The sequence below is a fragment of the Thunnus thynnus genome, chromosome 13, assembly GCF_963924715.1.
Source record: "Thunnus thynnus chromosome 13, fThuThy2.1, whole genome shotgun sequence".
NCBI classification, from domain to species: Eukaryota; Metazoa; Chordata; class Actinopteri; order Scombriformes; family Scombridae; genus Thunnus; species Thunnus thynnus.
The window spans coordinates 21,591,473-21,608,097 of NC_089529.1; the positions used below are offsets into that span (position 1 = coordinate 21,591,473).

The 16,625-nt window shown below is 39.1% G+C and overlaps 1 protein-coding gene across 1 annotated transcript in view; it reads left to right on the plus strand.

The window, feature by feature from the left end:
• Nucleotides 1-16,625, plus strand: part of jade2 (jade family PHD finger 2) — a 212,419-nt gene that overhangs the window by 183,645 nt on the left and 12,149 nt on the right. The window contains exons 12-13 of the mRNA XM_067608584.1: nucleotides 1,023-1,154; nucleotides 14,165-14,310. Of these exons, the coding sequence (XP_067464685.1) occupies nucleotides 1,023-1,154; nucleotides 14,165-14,310 (278 nt within the window). The remainder of the gene's footprint in view (nucleotides 1-1,022; nucleotides 1,155-14,164; nucleotides 14,311-16,625) is intronic.

Sequence of the window (16,625 nt, forward strand, 5' to 3'; positions counted from 1 at the left end):
TTAAAAAGCCTTTGAGAATCAGGATGACGGTTCACCTGAGACGATGTCTGTATGAAAACGCTTTTTTCAATCAAAACATGAGCTGTAAGTTCTGCAAGTTCTTGTGGTGCTGTGATACAATATAATCATCTTTTAACGTGTGCAAACTGTACTTCTTCAGGTCTAAAAGGTGCCCTGTGGAGTTTTCTTATAAAGAAATGTAATGTTTACATTCAGTGCTACTCATCTAAACACATTGTGTATATCCTTGAGGCCTGACAAACATGTTGAATGCATTTCCTTCTTCATAAAACTTTTGGAAAGCCAATTTTTTATATATTTTAAATCCTGTACAGTTTTAATACATGTTTAGTAGCTAGCAGTCTTCTTCTTCCCTGACTTAGATGGCAGATTGCTATGTTTTTTTTCTTTTGCTTGTTACCGCTGCCAACTGTTGATCAGCAGAAAAGCATGAAACCAACAACAGAATGTGTATTGCCCCCCTGCATGTACTTGACACAAACAAAATGGGGATCCACTCATTAAGACAGTGCTCTGTAGTGATGCTAGTGTTAAAAAAACCTCCACGGAGTACCTTTAAATTCAAGTCCATCAGAGACTTCTCCATGAACTGTCCTTCTGCTAAGCTGTGTGTACATCCAACTGTGAAACTGATGTCATCTTGCAAAACTAAACTCAGGTCCATCAGCTGAGTTGTAGCAAATAAGACAAGAAATAATCTAACCAAAGAATTGATTAGTATTGATATCAACCAGAGTTTCTTTTAGTTTTTGAGTTGTACAGTATTTTTTAAAGTGATGATCCAGCTACTGACTTATCCTATTGTCCATATAAGGAGAAACATATGAATATAACTATGAACATTTTTGCATTGTATTTCTCCAACTTTAATATTCATTGTATGATGCTTTCTGACTCAAATTCCACCTGAAAGACACTTTACAGCTAAATCACACTTAATTTAAGTAAATAAATCCACCAGAAATCCTTAACCTGAGCCCATCTTCTGTGTTTCCCTGCAGAGAAATCCCAAAAGGGAGAAAAGAGGAAGCAGAATGGAGTGAAGGAGAAAGGGAAGGAGAGAAGGAAGAGTAGCCCTGAGAAGAAAAAGGAGAGATGGAAGTCAGAGAGCGGCTCCCTGCTTAAAGAGCTAGGTACATTGTGTGTGTGTGTGTGTGTGTGTGTGTTTGTATATGTATATGTGTGTGTGAGTGAGTGGGTGTACGCCCTGCAGTGTTTGCAATGTTTCCAAACTGATCAAATGCACCTCATTGGCTGAACATATGCCTATGTGTGTGTTTGTGTGTCTTTTTTTGAAAGATCCTGCTGACAGGAGGTTGCAGCACATTCGTAGCCTTGACGCATTAATAATTCATTTGAAGTAGCGTTTCGAGACATGTTTTCATAAGGACGAAATGCAATAACAAAACAGCAAGACATTATAAAAGTCGGAAATCTCATAGTGATGTCGTTTTATTTTACCCTGATGAAGACTTTATATGTGGAGACTTCGGCTTAAAGAAATTATTGATGCATTAAAAGTGCTGCAACCTTTAACAAAATACTGTTTCATTCATCTGTGATCAGCATCCTTTCTATCCCGGTGTACATCTTCCTTTTTTTTTTTCTCCACAGACTTTATGCTTCCATCATCAGTGTTGTCATACATTTTGTGTGTGTTGCTCAAGTGTCAGATGTGATGGTAAAGTCTTTGATAGGAGTTGACTGCAGCTCAGCTCAGCAGGTCTGATCTGATACAATCTGATAAATTTGTTCGCAGTTTAACGTTCTCCCTGAGCAGGACAGGGGAGATACAGAGAGATCGGACATCAAGGCCAACAAGGCCAACAATAAATATGTCATCCCCTGTAAATGATGCAGACACCCTCAAATTTTCTAAATCGCCTCGTTTTAGCCTTGTGAACATTTTAAAAACACCTTATCAAACAGTAGAAAAAGCTCGTCAGCCAGCTTTATGACCACTTACTGTGACGTACAACGACAAAGTGTTCTGAATATACTCTGAATATACTCTCCATAGCAGCAGCTGATAAGACTTGTGGGTATTGTGGTGTATATATTTCATTACAACATACAACACTGACAGAAAAAGTACGATTTATGAGAAAAGTTCGGCCACAACATAAACTCATAATATATTTAAAGGACAGGTTTGGTATCATTCTACATTTTCTATCGTCTATGAATCCCATTAAAAGACCAAAACAACAATATTTTGGTTAAGTCAGTATTTTCCAACTTCCCTTCCCTGTCCGTGGCTCTGTGGGCCTCAAGCTCCATTGGTTCCTACTAACGATGTGTCACAAATATATAGTTTGTTTTTAAAAAAAGAAGGTTAAATAATTAGCTTAAATAACTGGGCTCTCTAGTATTTGTTTTGGATAAACAGGAAAATACTTGTTAGTATGACCTTGTTGGATTTGGTTCTTGGTGGGGTTTGTATTTGTTACCAATAAATCCACCAGCAGGAGATTTTCTTGTTTTGGTGTGATATTGATGTTATTGTCAACAAAGGACTCTACAACAGCTTATATCTAGAGCAGGTGGCCTTCTTCCACTTTTTCACTTCCCAGAGTTAATTTAAAATTAATTTGCAAAAACAGATTATTGTTACGACCCCATGCTGCTCTGGGGAGGGGTAACATAAAACTGAAGAATCTGAAAAGTTGATGTGTTGCAAGATGAGGAAGCTTAAATGCAACCTCAGGGAGAGCCCTGGCCAAAATAACAAACAAACCAGCCCCTGAGTAGAAATAAAACCACAACACTAAATAAACTACCCAAAACGAAAAGTTACTATTCTAAACCAAACTTCCTGACCTACACGAGATAAACAAGAGTAAAGGGAACACAACAAAAATGGCAGCTCTTTCCTATCAGGGCTTACTGGCTAAGGAATTAAAGGTAGTTACAATTCAGAAACAAAATCGCTACCTTTTTTTAGACTGTGATTGGCAGCAGGTCCCCAGATTCCCCAGCCAATAGCACAAGAGAGGAGGAGAAGCGATAGTTGAGGCCCACAGAGCCTGAGGAGCAACACAGCATGGGTTAGCACAATTACACATTCACGTATTCACGTACATTCACAAATTAACACAATATCACGTTGTGTCCACGCTGGTTCGATCAGGGTAATTTCTGTAAAACTACGATGTTGCTTAAATGGATCATTCCCTCTTAAAAGGCTAAAAAAAAAAAAGTGAAACAAGTGACACTCATAATCCAAACTTTTTCATGGGTGACAGAGTGAATGAGTTGGGAAGAAATGTTAGAAAGCGAGGGAGAGAAATGATGGTAAAACTGAAAAGAGAGAGAGAGAGAGAGAGCCACTCTGTCTATGCTAATCTTTGTCATTAATGAGTGACTGGGAGACAGACACGGACAGAATAAGGGAGCAGGAGGCCTGTCACTGCCAATCCTAATCACTAGTGAGATGAGGATGGATGGTAATGGTTGTCTGTCCCCCCAGAAGGTGATCCATTCCCCGCTACCGATCCTCCCAGCTACACATGACGCTCAGCACGAGATGACTCAGAAGACAGATATTAAATGGAAATTGAGCATGCAGATTATAAGTGTGCAGATATTTGTTCGTAACATTGACAATTTACAGGCATTTAGCCGACACTCGTATCCACGGCGACTCGAAGCGAACGAGGAGATACAGGCTCAGCGTCTCACTGGAGGACAGACCGTTGATGGAGACACATTGGCGGCCGTGTTGATTAAATTTGTGGCTTTTAAGTTGTCAACGCGAGACGAGCTACATGCCTGACTATTGAGGTGCAAATTAACATTTCAATGTTCAGACATGCTCATAAAAGTCAAAAGGATTCTCCGCTCTAAAGCAGTATGTCCATCACCTAGCAGGGCAAGAGGTTTATTCTTTATATCCCAGAGCAGAAGTGACATGTTTGGCCTGGAGAAAGCCATGAGTAACTATTTTTTATGGCTGAGAGGTTGAGTTTTTCAGGATATAATCCAAGTACATGTTAGCGAATGTAGAAATGCGTTGACTGATGTGTTAAATCAGGCGCAGATACCCAAAGCCTCTCTATTCAGAAACACGGGAGTTTGAGATTTTAAATTGAACATCTATCCATCTGTTCATGTCCATCTATTTACAACTCCATCTGTATTCATTTAGGTTTAGGACAGGCTTGTTTTTGAAAGTTGGCCCTCGCCAATATTTCTGCAGCGCCTGTAAAGTCATATTTCCTGACATCCTGAAAACATCCTCAGTTTATTTTTTCAGATGCGGCTGCTTCATGGGACAGTAGAGCTGTGACAGTTTGATGAGAGCTGGTGCTGTCGGTCATGGCAGAACCAGAGCGCGCTGTCAGGATCAAACACAGTGTTTCCTCTCCTTTCAGGTTATATCTTCCAGGCAATCTTTTTTTTGTTGTTGTTGGGTTTTTTTGGGGGGGGGAGGGGTTTTGGAAACATTTCACTTCAGAATTACATAAGCATTCAAAGCCATTCTGAAAATGGTGACAACCACGCATGTGAAATGATTGATAGTACAAAGATAAAACAAACAGTGGTGCTTTTGGGGAAAGTAGGAAATCTCATGGTTAACAAAACACAGCCTTTGCACTCAAGATATTGAATTATGAGCTTCACTGGTGGCTTTTTTCCTCTTAAAAAACATCTAAAGAATCTTTTTAGCTGTGAAAATTACAATATTTGTTGTAACAATCCTCGATATTTGATTAAACTATAAATCGAGAAAAATATTTTTTTTTTCTCACTGTGCAAGAAAACAAAACAATAATTAACATGCAAACAATAAAGTTAAAGAAACACTCAAGTAGTGATATACTGTATATTTGTGTGGGTGCATAAAATGGAAAACAAAGTCGTCCATATCTTCAGGCTTCCTCTAAAAACAAGCTCCTCTCCGCTGTGAATAGCCTCTATATGTAGGACATCAAGTGGGTGGATGCATATCATTACATAATCCTTGTTTATACTGTTTGAATCCAGATCTAATAAGTTATGAATATTCCTGCTATGACATTCTGTAAAACGCTGTGGGCTGCACAGACAATTAAAGAACATGATTAATATCTGAGAGCCTAAATGAAAATTAGTTCTGATGACTAATTGCGCTCTCTGATATCATTTATCCTTTAGTCTTTATGTGCATGAGTAAAAGCTGTTCACCTATATATGATGGATAACACTTGTTATAATTTAATACCGTATAGATACTCAAAGATAAATTCTTGTCTCACTTAACCCTCCTGCCCTTCTCCACTGAGAAGTGAGAGGTCAAGTCAGCAGAGTCCTACAGATAAAGACTAATTCATCTGTCCGTGATGGGGACACGTCAACATAAAACACATAAGATACATGAAAAACATTAAAAAAATACATAAACAGGACATTTTGGTTACAGCAGCACCAGAGTGTAAAGTGTGAGGAGCTCGTTCTCTTCCTGTGATCTCAGAAAACGAACATGACAGAACGTTGCTCAAAGCTTTAAAAAAAAAAAAAAAAACATCCAACAACGACTGTTCGCTGTTATCAAAGGACAAAACCTGGAGTCACTCTGTTGATACCGGAATGGGCTTTGACTTTTTTGGGATTATAGCACTTTGGTAGGAATTATATACAGCTAGGATTAACCTCACGCCGTTGTGAACATTTCTCCCAACATAAAATCCATCCAGAAAGCTTCAGTTTATACTTTCAGGAGTTTGGAGTTTTTAGTTTTGTGTGTCAGCTGCAGCCTTGAGTTTGAGAAAGAGGTTTGTAGAAGTAGAAGGTCGGTCAGATCGAATCTCCTGCATATATGTGGAATAGTTGTGTGTGTTTCTGGTGTTAGACCTGTTTATTGGCAGATTTTACTCAGCAGCTTCAGATAATTTAGAATGGATCCTGCTGTTTTACCTCACCTCAAAAGGCAATGCCAATTTTTTAGCAACTAGTAGTTTAGTTTTTTAGTTTTGGCCATCTTACCTATTGGCTATTAGTGGTGGGAATCTTTGGGAATCTCACAGTTTCATTTGATTTGTTTCAGAATCAATTCTCGAGTCAAAATTGATTTTTGATTCAGAAACATCTTACTCCAGGGTGCCAGGCCTGGAAAGCGAGTATGCAGCTTTTTTATTTGATCAAGTTAAAATACGAACATGTACTTTACTGATCATGACTACTGAGTTCATGTATTTTGTAGAAACAGAAGTCGGTCTACGTGCTCTGCTGTGCTGTTGTAAGTTTCCAGCAGTAGAGAATAGACTCACTGCTGCAAAGGAGCACCAGGCAAATCTTTTGAAATGAAAAATATTATCTGTGTTATTTTCTTCACCTGATCAGAATCAGTTGAAAGTTTTGTAAAACTGAAAGTTTCATATGCGTCTACTGTATCTCACAATGCATATAACCATAGTTTCAACAGCGTCCTGATAACAGTATTATACAGAACATGTAGGCTAAAGTTCATGCTTCACATAGAAATATAGTCCTGAAATGATGTTGACAGAATGGTTACATAAACCTTTCACTATTAAATGTAATTCAGCCCAATTTTAACTGAGATGTCTTGTGACCTGCAAATCACCAGAACAGTTTTTATATCGGGTTTCGTCTACAACCTGTCTGACCTCCTGAGGACTCGTGTTACTGCCTCTAATGGTCCTGGTCAGTGCATAAACAGATCTCAGTATTAAGGTTGATGAGTAAAATGCTACCATTACGAGCAGGAATGATCAAAACAACGAAAATAGGACCCCGAAAAATTGAATTTTCCTGTTAAAAGATGCAAACCCACATTGAAAAATAATGGTATAATGGTTTAATAGAGAGTTTCTGAGCTCTGCAATGGTCTAAATGAGGTTTAGATTGTATTTCATCTACAAACCCTTGTATATGTATAATACACATTATATAGAATTTCATATTTCTAAAATTATATCTGCATTTGTATCTTATAGAGATGTTTTCAGCTTTTCACCCCCCCCACACACAGTGACTATCAGCTGTGACGCAGGGCTCTTTCTCATCTCCTTATTTAAACTGAGCCGAGAGTCACAGAGCCAACAGTGTTTTCGCTTCGGAGTGAATATGATCAATAAACAGAGAAAACTATAACGTAGGACAGGAGATGTATAGAGCAGACAGGAGAGTAGTTTGGCTCTGCCTCACTTGCTTCCTGTTCTGATTTTATCTCCTTCTCCTTTTCTATTTATCTCTCTCAGTTTTCCCTCCTCCTCTATTTCTCAGTTTTTCACGGTGCATGTCTCTTTTCTCTCTCTCTCTCTCTCTCTCTCTCTCTCTTTCTGGCTCTGCGTTATAACACTCCGTCTTTCTGTTTATCTTTTCGTCTCTCTTCCTCTGTCTCTGTGTTTCCACCTGACTGCTGAGGGATAAGGACTGCAACTTGATGTTGAATAGATGCTGGGGAATCATCACTCACACTGCGTTTCCATGACAAACAAGCCCTTCTGTTTATATGGCGTCCTTTTGTTGTGTGCAACCGTATCATTTGTCTGTGTTTGTGTGTGCGCATGTATGCTTTCCTTTCTCAGTGTGTTATATAGATATATCGTTCCTGTCTCGTTGCGTCATCTGTGTGTTTGTCTTTGCATGCCGTATGTGTTCATATCTCACTGTCTCAGTTTGTGTGTGTGTGTGTGTGTGTGTGTGTTAATGTGTGTGTGTGTGTGTGTGTGTGTGTGTGTGTGTGTCAGGCCATCTGTTCTCTGTCGGGTCTGGTCCTGACTCCCAGGGCTTTGTCTTCCTCTCTGTGTTCTGGGATCAAGAAGACAGACATGTACCATAACTCCTTCTCAGATGTACTGTCCCCTATCCCCACTGTTTATTAGTGGGGCCCATATGCCAGTGGTGATTGGAAGGGAGATTGCTTTGAAATTTTATTGGTGACACCCTCATAGGGACAGAGTGAGATTCATCCTGGAAGTTGAGATCCACAAATTTCAGTTTAAAAACTAATCTACATGTTTTAGATAGATGAGTTGTTAGATGTTAAAATTTACATCCTATAAAAGGAGTTTTTTTTTTTTTTTAATTATGAGGTGACCTATTGCATCCCAGCCCCCCAAACCTGGTGCATAATTTCTTTTAACTAGCAATTGTAGAAATAAAAAAATTATTTTCTGAGCAGCTGTTATGTTATTCCACTTTGAGAATGAGAGGCAAAACTCCAGGACATTCCTACAAGTTTATTCATCAGCAATCAAACTTTGGTTGAAATGATTCCTGTGAGAGAAGTAAAAAAAAAAATCACCTGCAAAGTAAATTTGGTCTGTGTTAAACTGATGACAACCCTAACCAAAGCAAATACCCTTTGAACTCTGCCAGACTGCAGTGATTTGTGGAGCTTCGGCAGATGTATGATACAATAGGATCAAATATAATAATTAAACATAAACAGAGATACATCAGAACCATATAAAAACACAAATCAAATAAAAACTACATAAGCTAAAACAAAACTTAAGCCGTGTAGGTACAGTAAAATCCCTGCAAAGCTGAATTTAGAGGAGAGATTTAAAAGGAGATTACATGGGTTTGATTTCAAACTGAATGACCACTGAGCGTCCTAAACAGATCCCATGCTTTTATTCTTTGACTAGTGTGAATGTTCACCACATGCTTTCCAAGGTGCCCTTCCCCATCAAAGCAGCTCAATCCTGGAATCAGATGTGAAATATTAGGGTCTGATCAAGCTGTACGCTGCAGTCAGACTCCCAAAAACATACTGTAGCTGTAGCTAAAAGAGACAGAACTGTAAATGGACTGTGGCATTGAATCGTACTGAAACTTTTTTTTAATTATGCTTTAAACTGTGGCTCTAGGGATGGCAGTGTCACTCAGTTCGGACTGAAGTACCTCAATAACTGTCAGATGGATGGCCAGTAGATTTTGTACAGATATTCATGGTACCCAGAGGATGAAACCCATCAACTTTGGTGATCCTCTTACTTTTCCTCTAGCGCCACCATGATGTTTACATTTGTTGTCTTGTGCGAAATATCTCAACAACTGTTGGATGGATTGTCGTGAAATTTAATACACACATTCATGTTTCCTTCGGGATCAATTCTAATAACTTTGACGATCCCTTAACTTTTTATGTGGTGGCATCATCAGGTCAAATTTTAATTAGTTGTTTATGGCAAAATACCTGTAAAACTAATAACATTCCCATCAGCCTCAGCTGTACTTTGTGTTTTGTGCTAATTAGCAAATGTTAGCATGCTAATGCACTAAGCTAAGACCACGGATGTATTAAGAGAGCTGGATGAGCGGGAACTTGGGGATGGGGTCAGCAGGGGGAAAAACTCTTCGCAAAATTTTGTGTGCCATGCAACGCAGAAGCAAACCCAGAAGCAAGAAAACTTTTTTGGCTCATGCGCTAGGCGAGCAGTTTTCATTTGATTGAATAGGTGCCATCTTTTATTCTGGTATCCAGTTCATATAACACACCCATGGCTAAGACGATGAACGTGGTAAACATTATACCTGCCAAACATCAGCATGTTTACTCTGTCATCGTGAGTATTTTAGCATGCCGACATGACAGTGACAAAAAAAGTGTTGTTAGTATAATTCCCTCTAGGTTTTACAGATGTTTAGAGATGTTTAGATAGGACTGCAGTAAGGAGTCCAAGAGAATAACCCAGCTGAGCCAAGATGACTTAAATGTAACCAAACAAAAAACCCTCTAAAATACCAGTCTTGATTTCCTTGTACACTGTTCATTATTCAGTGATGTTCTATGCATTTTAGAGGTATTTTGCATCAATTTGATGATCTCCATGTTTGTTGTGACCACCTTTTTTTCCAACCTGTTTTCCGTATGTGTGACTGTGAAAGCAACATAGCCTTCAGTTCTTAATAAATAAGAAAAGTGCCCTTCGCTCGAAAATACGAAGTCTTAGCTGCAGTGCATGCTGATGTTTTCTGGCTGCTGCTGTTACTGAGAATATTGGTATCTCTGTGTCCCGCATGATTGCTTTTTCTCTGTATTATTGTTGAATTTCAGTGCAGGATAGCATCTCTAGAAAGAAGTCTGTGCTCTTTGATTCTGACTGAAAGCAGAACAGGCTCAAAAACTCAAGGTTGCATCGTTTTAGTGGCTGTTTTAATCCAGTTTCTTTTAGGAGTCTTTAAAAGTTCTATAGCATTGAGTTGAAGTAAAGCAAAGAAACACTGAAAATGTAACATTTCCTTCCAGTGGTCAAAAATAATGAGGCCAAATTACACATTAGAAAAGAGTGAGATCATTATACTGTCTGACACAATATGGTAAGAGACAGTTAAAGTGAAGTAAAATGTCGCTTTTGTTGTGGAGAGCAACTCTGACAGGTTCATTTAAGTTGATACGTGCTGAGCTTTTTATTGTGGTCGCCATTATTCTGTCCTCGTTTATGGTTTCACCCCCTTTTTTTTTCAAGTATTTAGTTCGCTCTTTTCTTTTTAATGCACTTCTTGTCTTTCCTTCATCGCTTTAGATCGCTCTGTTGCTCCTCCTTTACTCTGTCTTAGTTTTTCTCTTTCTATCTCTGTCTTTCTCGTGGAGTTTCCAGAGAGACGGTTGGCACCCGAGAACAATCATCAGACTGTAGTGAGGGCTTTAGACCTCGCCACACACACACATATACACACACACACACACACAGGCCTGGTCTTGGCCCTGTCCTGCTGTTAGTGAATTCCTTACCCTGCACTGCCTTAGCAGCACTGGCTAGCAGATCATTGCTCGCTGCTACAACATCAGCTGTTCTCTAATGCCACCCTAGGGCTTTTTGTAGCTGTGAGGAGGTTTAGTGTGCACTCGCACCAAGGCCAGCTGTTCCTCAAACTGTTGTTGTCATGCAATATAGCCTTGAAAAAGGCTTTAGATGGCTTTAACTGCACCAGGACATTTGGGTGAATAGCATTAGCCTACAGTAGCACTCGCATGGCTAACAGGTGTAGCGTCTAGTTTAGCATCAGATGTGTTAGCCATAGCTAAACAAGGAGGAGGAGTCAGCGTCGTCATCTGGTTTAAAAGCTACAGCTCCTCTGTCAGTAGGCTCCTTCTTGAAATAAATATTGTTTAGATGGCAAGTTTGATATCAGATGAAACTCTATTAACCCTCTTGGGGATGTTTTGTCCTCCAGCATGTGACAATTTTATTAGTATCGTTATTCATTCATTCATTCATTCAAACCTTTATTTAAGCCTCGAAAATCAGTGAGGTTTCCCTCATTTGTAATGATATTGAGATACATAGTTAAAAAGAAAATATGCAGAGTTAAATGGATCAAAAGAAGACAATACTCAGTGAAAATAATGGCACACTGAGGTGAAGTGGTTTGAGATCATAGTCTTGAATTGTCCAGGGTTAGTGAGAGTGTCGATCTTGAGAATCCGCTAGTGTGGCTGTAGATTCTTAGTTTTGGTTCTCTATTTTTCCAAATGTTAAGTATAGTGAAAATAATGTCAGGATGTCCAGTATGTGATAGAATTTGAACAAAGCCACAGACAACACAGTTTGCTACCTTCCTCTCTCTCTGAACTCTGCTACTCTCTCCTCCCCTCTGTCACCCCCTCCTCTCTTCTTCACACTTCTTCCCTGTCTCCCTTTTTTCCCTCCGTCACCTATTCCCTCCCTCAGTGCTCTACTGACTCCTGCAGAGACATGCTGCGTCATGGAAACGACCGGCTCTGTGTGTGTGTGTATGTGTGTATGTGTGTGTGTGTGTGTGTGTGTGTGTGTGTGTGTGTGTGTGGGGAGGATAGCTGGTGTTAAAGCCACCCTAACAGCACCTCCTGCTGTCCTGCTTGGCAGATCATTATAGGCACTGAAGATTTACTGGGAGACTGGAAAGACAGTCGAGAAAAGGAGAGAGAAAGAGGCTCAGACCGGATAAATCTGCATGCACGCCGTACATTTTATAATGTGTTTCTGTGCACGGTTTTTGTCAACATTATCGGCAGCTCTCCTATGGGTTGTTAAGAGGCAGTTGTTCTCCAAAGTGGATATGACAGATTCGCAGTGTTATTGTGCAGAGGTTAATGGTTGTTCCTGGCTAAACAAGAAAGCTAAATTTCATTATTATTCCATTTACTAGATGATACACCCTCTGGAGTTTAAAGTCATTTTGATTTTGCTGCACATAAAAATTTGCCTGCAGTTACATTATAAGCACACAGCTCTATTTCTGATTGGTCTAAAATAATTAAAGGTTATTTTTCTTTAGCACAAGATTTTTATACAAAATACAGAATTTCCACCAGAGATAGTCGCCCCTCTTGCTCTATGAACTTTATGCACTGATTGGATTTTTTTAGGCAGTTTCAAAAGGTTTTCTGTGATTGTTTCTATGTTTTATGCATGATAGGTATTCATAAAATTAAGATAGAAGGCTGGTTTTAGCACAGTTTTTTTTTGTGTGTAGTCTTCCTGTTCACTTCCTGTGAACACCCACTTTGTAAGAAACTAGATTCTTATCAAATCAGGGTTCATGTCTTAGTTGCATCTATCTGGGGTTCCATGACATAAACAATGTTGGGAGAGTTTTGTCATCCATAAAAGAACAAAATATTGTCAGTTCCTCTTAGCATTAGGTTTTAATTGCTGTTTACATCTCACATTTGGGTAGAAAATGAAGTTATTTCTAACTTTTGTTACTAAAAATGTGAAAAATTAAATGATTTTAGAGCATTTCCCTCACGTTCAGAAATGGGGATTTGACACAGGATTCAGATTTGATGAAAAGTTATCAAATGTAAGGATGTGAGGAGTAAAAGACGGGCAAGCCAAAATGTGGGCACCGTCTTCTGTGGGAACAGGAGAGAAGAAGCGTATGAGCCGATGGATCCCACCCCCACCCTCTGTTCTCTTCTCTTCAAGCGTCACTGTCTTTACTGCATTGTGTATGAGTTTGTGTGTGTGTGTGTGTCAGACTAAGAAAGACTAAAAACGCCACAGACAGACACACAGTGCTTTGGCAGCACTTTCACAGCCCACAATGATAGAAAAGGAGCCATGAAAATCTCCTAATTATACAGAGACACACACACACTTAAAAGGAAGGAGCTTTGTCTGTAGCCTCCCACATACACACACAATACCGAACACACACTCATGCTGCACACAGTCCTGTACACAGACCAGAGTGTGGAGAAAGCGGTGTTGGGAAGGAGACAGGAAACAGGATTTCTGCTGTAAAATGGGTTTATATCTTCATTATTGATGAAGCCACAGAAATGGCAAGTTTGGATTTGGAGCTTATTGGCTGCCTACAGTTAATGTCACTGTGATAAGTTGTTTTTTTTTTTATTTTATTTCATTTTTTCAAACTAAAGTGAGCTCTGTGTTTCTGTTTGTCATGTAATAAGACCATGTGACCAAGCGCCATGTGAGAGATGAACATCAATTTTGAGATGTTACATAACAATTTTGATTATATTCATTCAGAGATGTTTGGTATAATTAACATAAACAAACAAGAATATCACAGACGCAGCCTTCACTTGCCTTTACATGTTATGCTGTTTTTACTTAATGAACACTCAGACATGTCGTCATATGCTATATCCTTTTTCTAGCGAGGAGACTTTGCAGGTTTCGCATTATTTTGTTTTAGATTTATGCTTTGATTGCTGAACGATAAGTCGTCCCAGATGCTTCTCTTTAACATTCGAAAACTGGGAATGTGATTCATAGCCAGTTTTTAATGAAAAAAATCAAAAAGCCTAATTATTACTATTAGAATTGAAGTGTCATTTTTGAATGGAGTGAATCGACAGTGAATTGAAGCTAACCCTGTATTTAATAGAAGTGTGGGATATTCAGCATTGGAGCTCTATTTGTTCCTTTTACTTCTTGACTTCATTTGAAAGACAATTACTTTCATCTCCTCATTCACTTTAAAGGCACCTTATTCTGTATTTTTTTTTTTTTATGTATGAAAAATGTTCAGCACCCCTTACCTGTCTGCTTTGTCTCTCTCTCCCCCTTCTCTCCGTCTCTCTTTCTTCCCCTCATCCGTACCAATTTTCTCCTTTCTCTTTTCCTCTCACCTTTACATCACTTACCACTACTGCTCAATCTCTCCCTTTGTCTCTGTCTTCTTATAATCCATCTCTTTCTCCCCCTGCTCATGTCCCTTCCACCTCCCCCAGGTTTGTCAAAGTCCTTCCCATTGGACAACTCTTTGTTCGACAGCTGGCTCGCCCAGTCGGTCCAGATCACCGCTGATGACATGCTCAGCCAGTGGGCTCTGGGTGCCCAACATCGGGACAAGAGTGGCAGCCTGCTCTCCGATCAGGTAGGGCTTCAGTATCTACATACAGTAGATACTGCTTTGATAATGCAGCAATAGATTGAATTCAGTTGTGGATTTTTGATTTATTTGATACTTTTAAAAAAGTGGAGCGCAAGCTGGACTTAATTTCACTCCTAAGAGGGCCAGTGCATGCAGACAGCATGGAGTTAAAAGGAGGAGTAGGATTATATATTCGACGGAGCTGCAGTCCGGCTCTTGGCAGCAAACAACAGCGCACATGGCAAAATTCAAAATCAGCAGCACAGTCAAACAGTCCATCACCTCTTGAACTGAATCCCAGTCTACTTCACTGGTGAAAGGAGCCAAATAAGGAAATATCCTGCCTACAGACCTGACTGAGATGGACATCCAAAGTTAGGTGGATGTATTTTTGCAAGGAGTAAACTTTCAAACAAATTGATTGACTATCATAATCAACTGTATCAACTTTCTCTGCTCATTAATTGCAATAAAAGAATACGCAGAGAAGTCATTTTTGCCCCGTCGATGCACCGAAATCTAGCATGAAGCTCCGTTAAAGAACTGAAGCTCCAACCAGGAAGAAAGTAACTTTTCCACACATGTGCTAATCCAAAATCAATTTCCCTCTAACTTATGTTAACAGTGTTTACAGTGGAGTAAAATGGAGCACTGCTACAACCAGTCATAGCTGTGCATCACCTTTAATAACAAAATAACCTTAAAGGACGGATTCACAATTTTTCAAGTCTGTCTTAAAACAGTAATCAGGTGCCCAAATGAACATTAAACAGGTTTTACTTGTTGTAATCATTCCTCCTGTTCATACTGAACATTAAGAGATCCCTTCATAATGCACTTTAAATGTAAGTGATGGGGGGCAAAGTCCACAGCCCTTCTTTTAAATGTATTTAAAAGTTTATTTGAAGGTAATATGAGGCTTCAGCCGTCCAAATTAGTCAAATCAAGTCAATATCTTTCAAAGTTACTGTGTTTTTAATGCCAAATTCCCTCTTTTTGTCATTCTTATACTGCAGCTGAACAGGAAAACACTGTCCGTTGACACACAAAGAGGGAAAATTTTACTAAAAAGACTGTAACTGTGGAAGATATCCCCTTTATTTGACAAACTCAGATGGCTGAAGTCTCATATTATCTTCAGATAAACTTTCAAATAAAGTTTTGCTCAAAACATGGAGTGTGGATTTTATCCCCTCAGTCTTGCAATACCAGACAATCAGAGATCTTTGAAGCGTTTAGAGACTGACCTGTGAGTCTGTTTATCCCCCATCACTTACATTGTAAGCACTTTTTTTTGAAGTGATCTTCTAATGGTCAGTATGAACAGGAAGAAAGATTACAGCGAGCAAAACCTGTTTCAGTGTTCATTTGGGCGCCTGACTGTTGTTTGAAGACGGACTCGAATAATTGTGAAATTGTCCTTCAACAGCAAATACTTAATGGCATAAAACTATTCAAGTTAGCATCACCACCGACACTTAAAGAGATGATTAATTTATGGATCCATCGTATTGTATGATTTATGCTAGGCAGGATATGGTGCATGATGTACAATAGTTCACTGAGCTAATCAGATCATTCTAACAGTTTAAAGGATGAGTCAGGACCAAGACTTTTAGACTGAATCTTTTATATGAGTGGAATTTTAAGTTTTGCTCACTTCTCATTGTGGGTTGATCAGTTCAGCGAGAGAGCTGATGGTCAGAGCAGAGCTGCACTGTGGCTGACCTGCTGTTCTCCTGAGGAATGTTCTGTTTTTGTATTAATTGGCAGGGGGCTCCAACCAGAATGCATGATATAACTCCATTGTTTAGGGACAAGAAAATAACAGGAACATGATCATTTTTCAATAAAATAGAATGAGATTTTGATATGAAAACATGATACGCTTAGGAAGAGAAATCTGTATAAGAGCAATCACAATAATTCAGCTCTTTTATCACAATACAACAGAGCGAGTTAGAGATCTTATGATTATACTAATAATAAACATAAAGCAATAGATTACAATGTAAAATGCTTTTAAAATACCTCGGCTTTGTCGTTTGCTCTTTTGTTCGACAGTAAAAATGTCTTGCTGTTGCTCAAATCTTCTACTGTTGAGCAGTTGGAAATGTGGGTAGGTGGTGGTGGGTGGGGAGTTTCTGTTCCAAAATATTACAGGCAAGAATGTGAGGTTTCAAAACCAGAAACCCGAGTAACAGGCGAGTTAATTGTTGTATTGATCTACAACCAGATTTCCAAATACAGCGTGAACATTTTGTGTAAAACTCATTTATTGCACCTTGAAACATTAACTGCTCTCTTTTTTTCCCCCC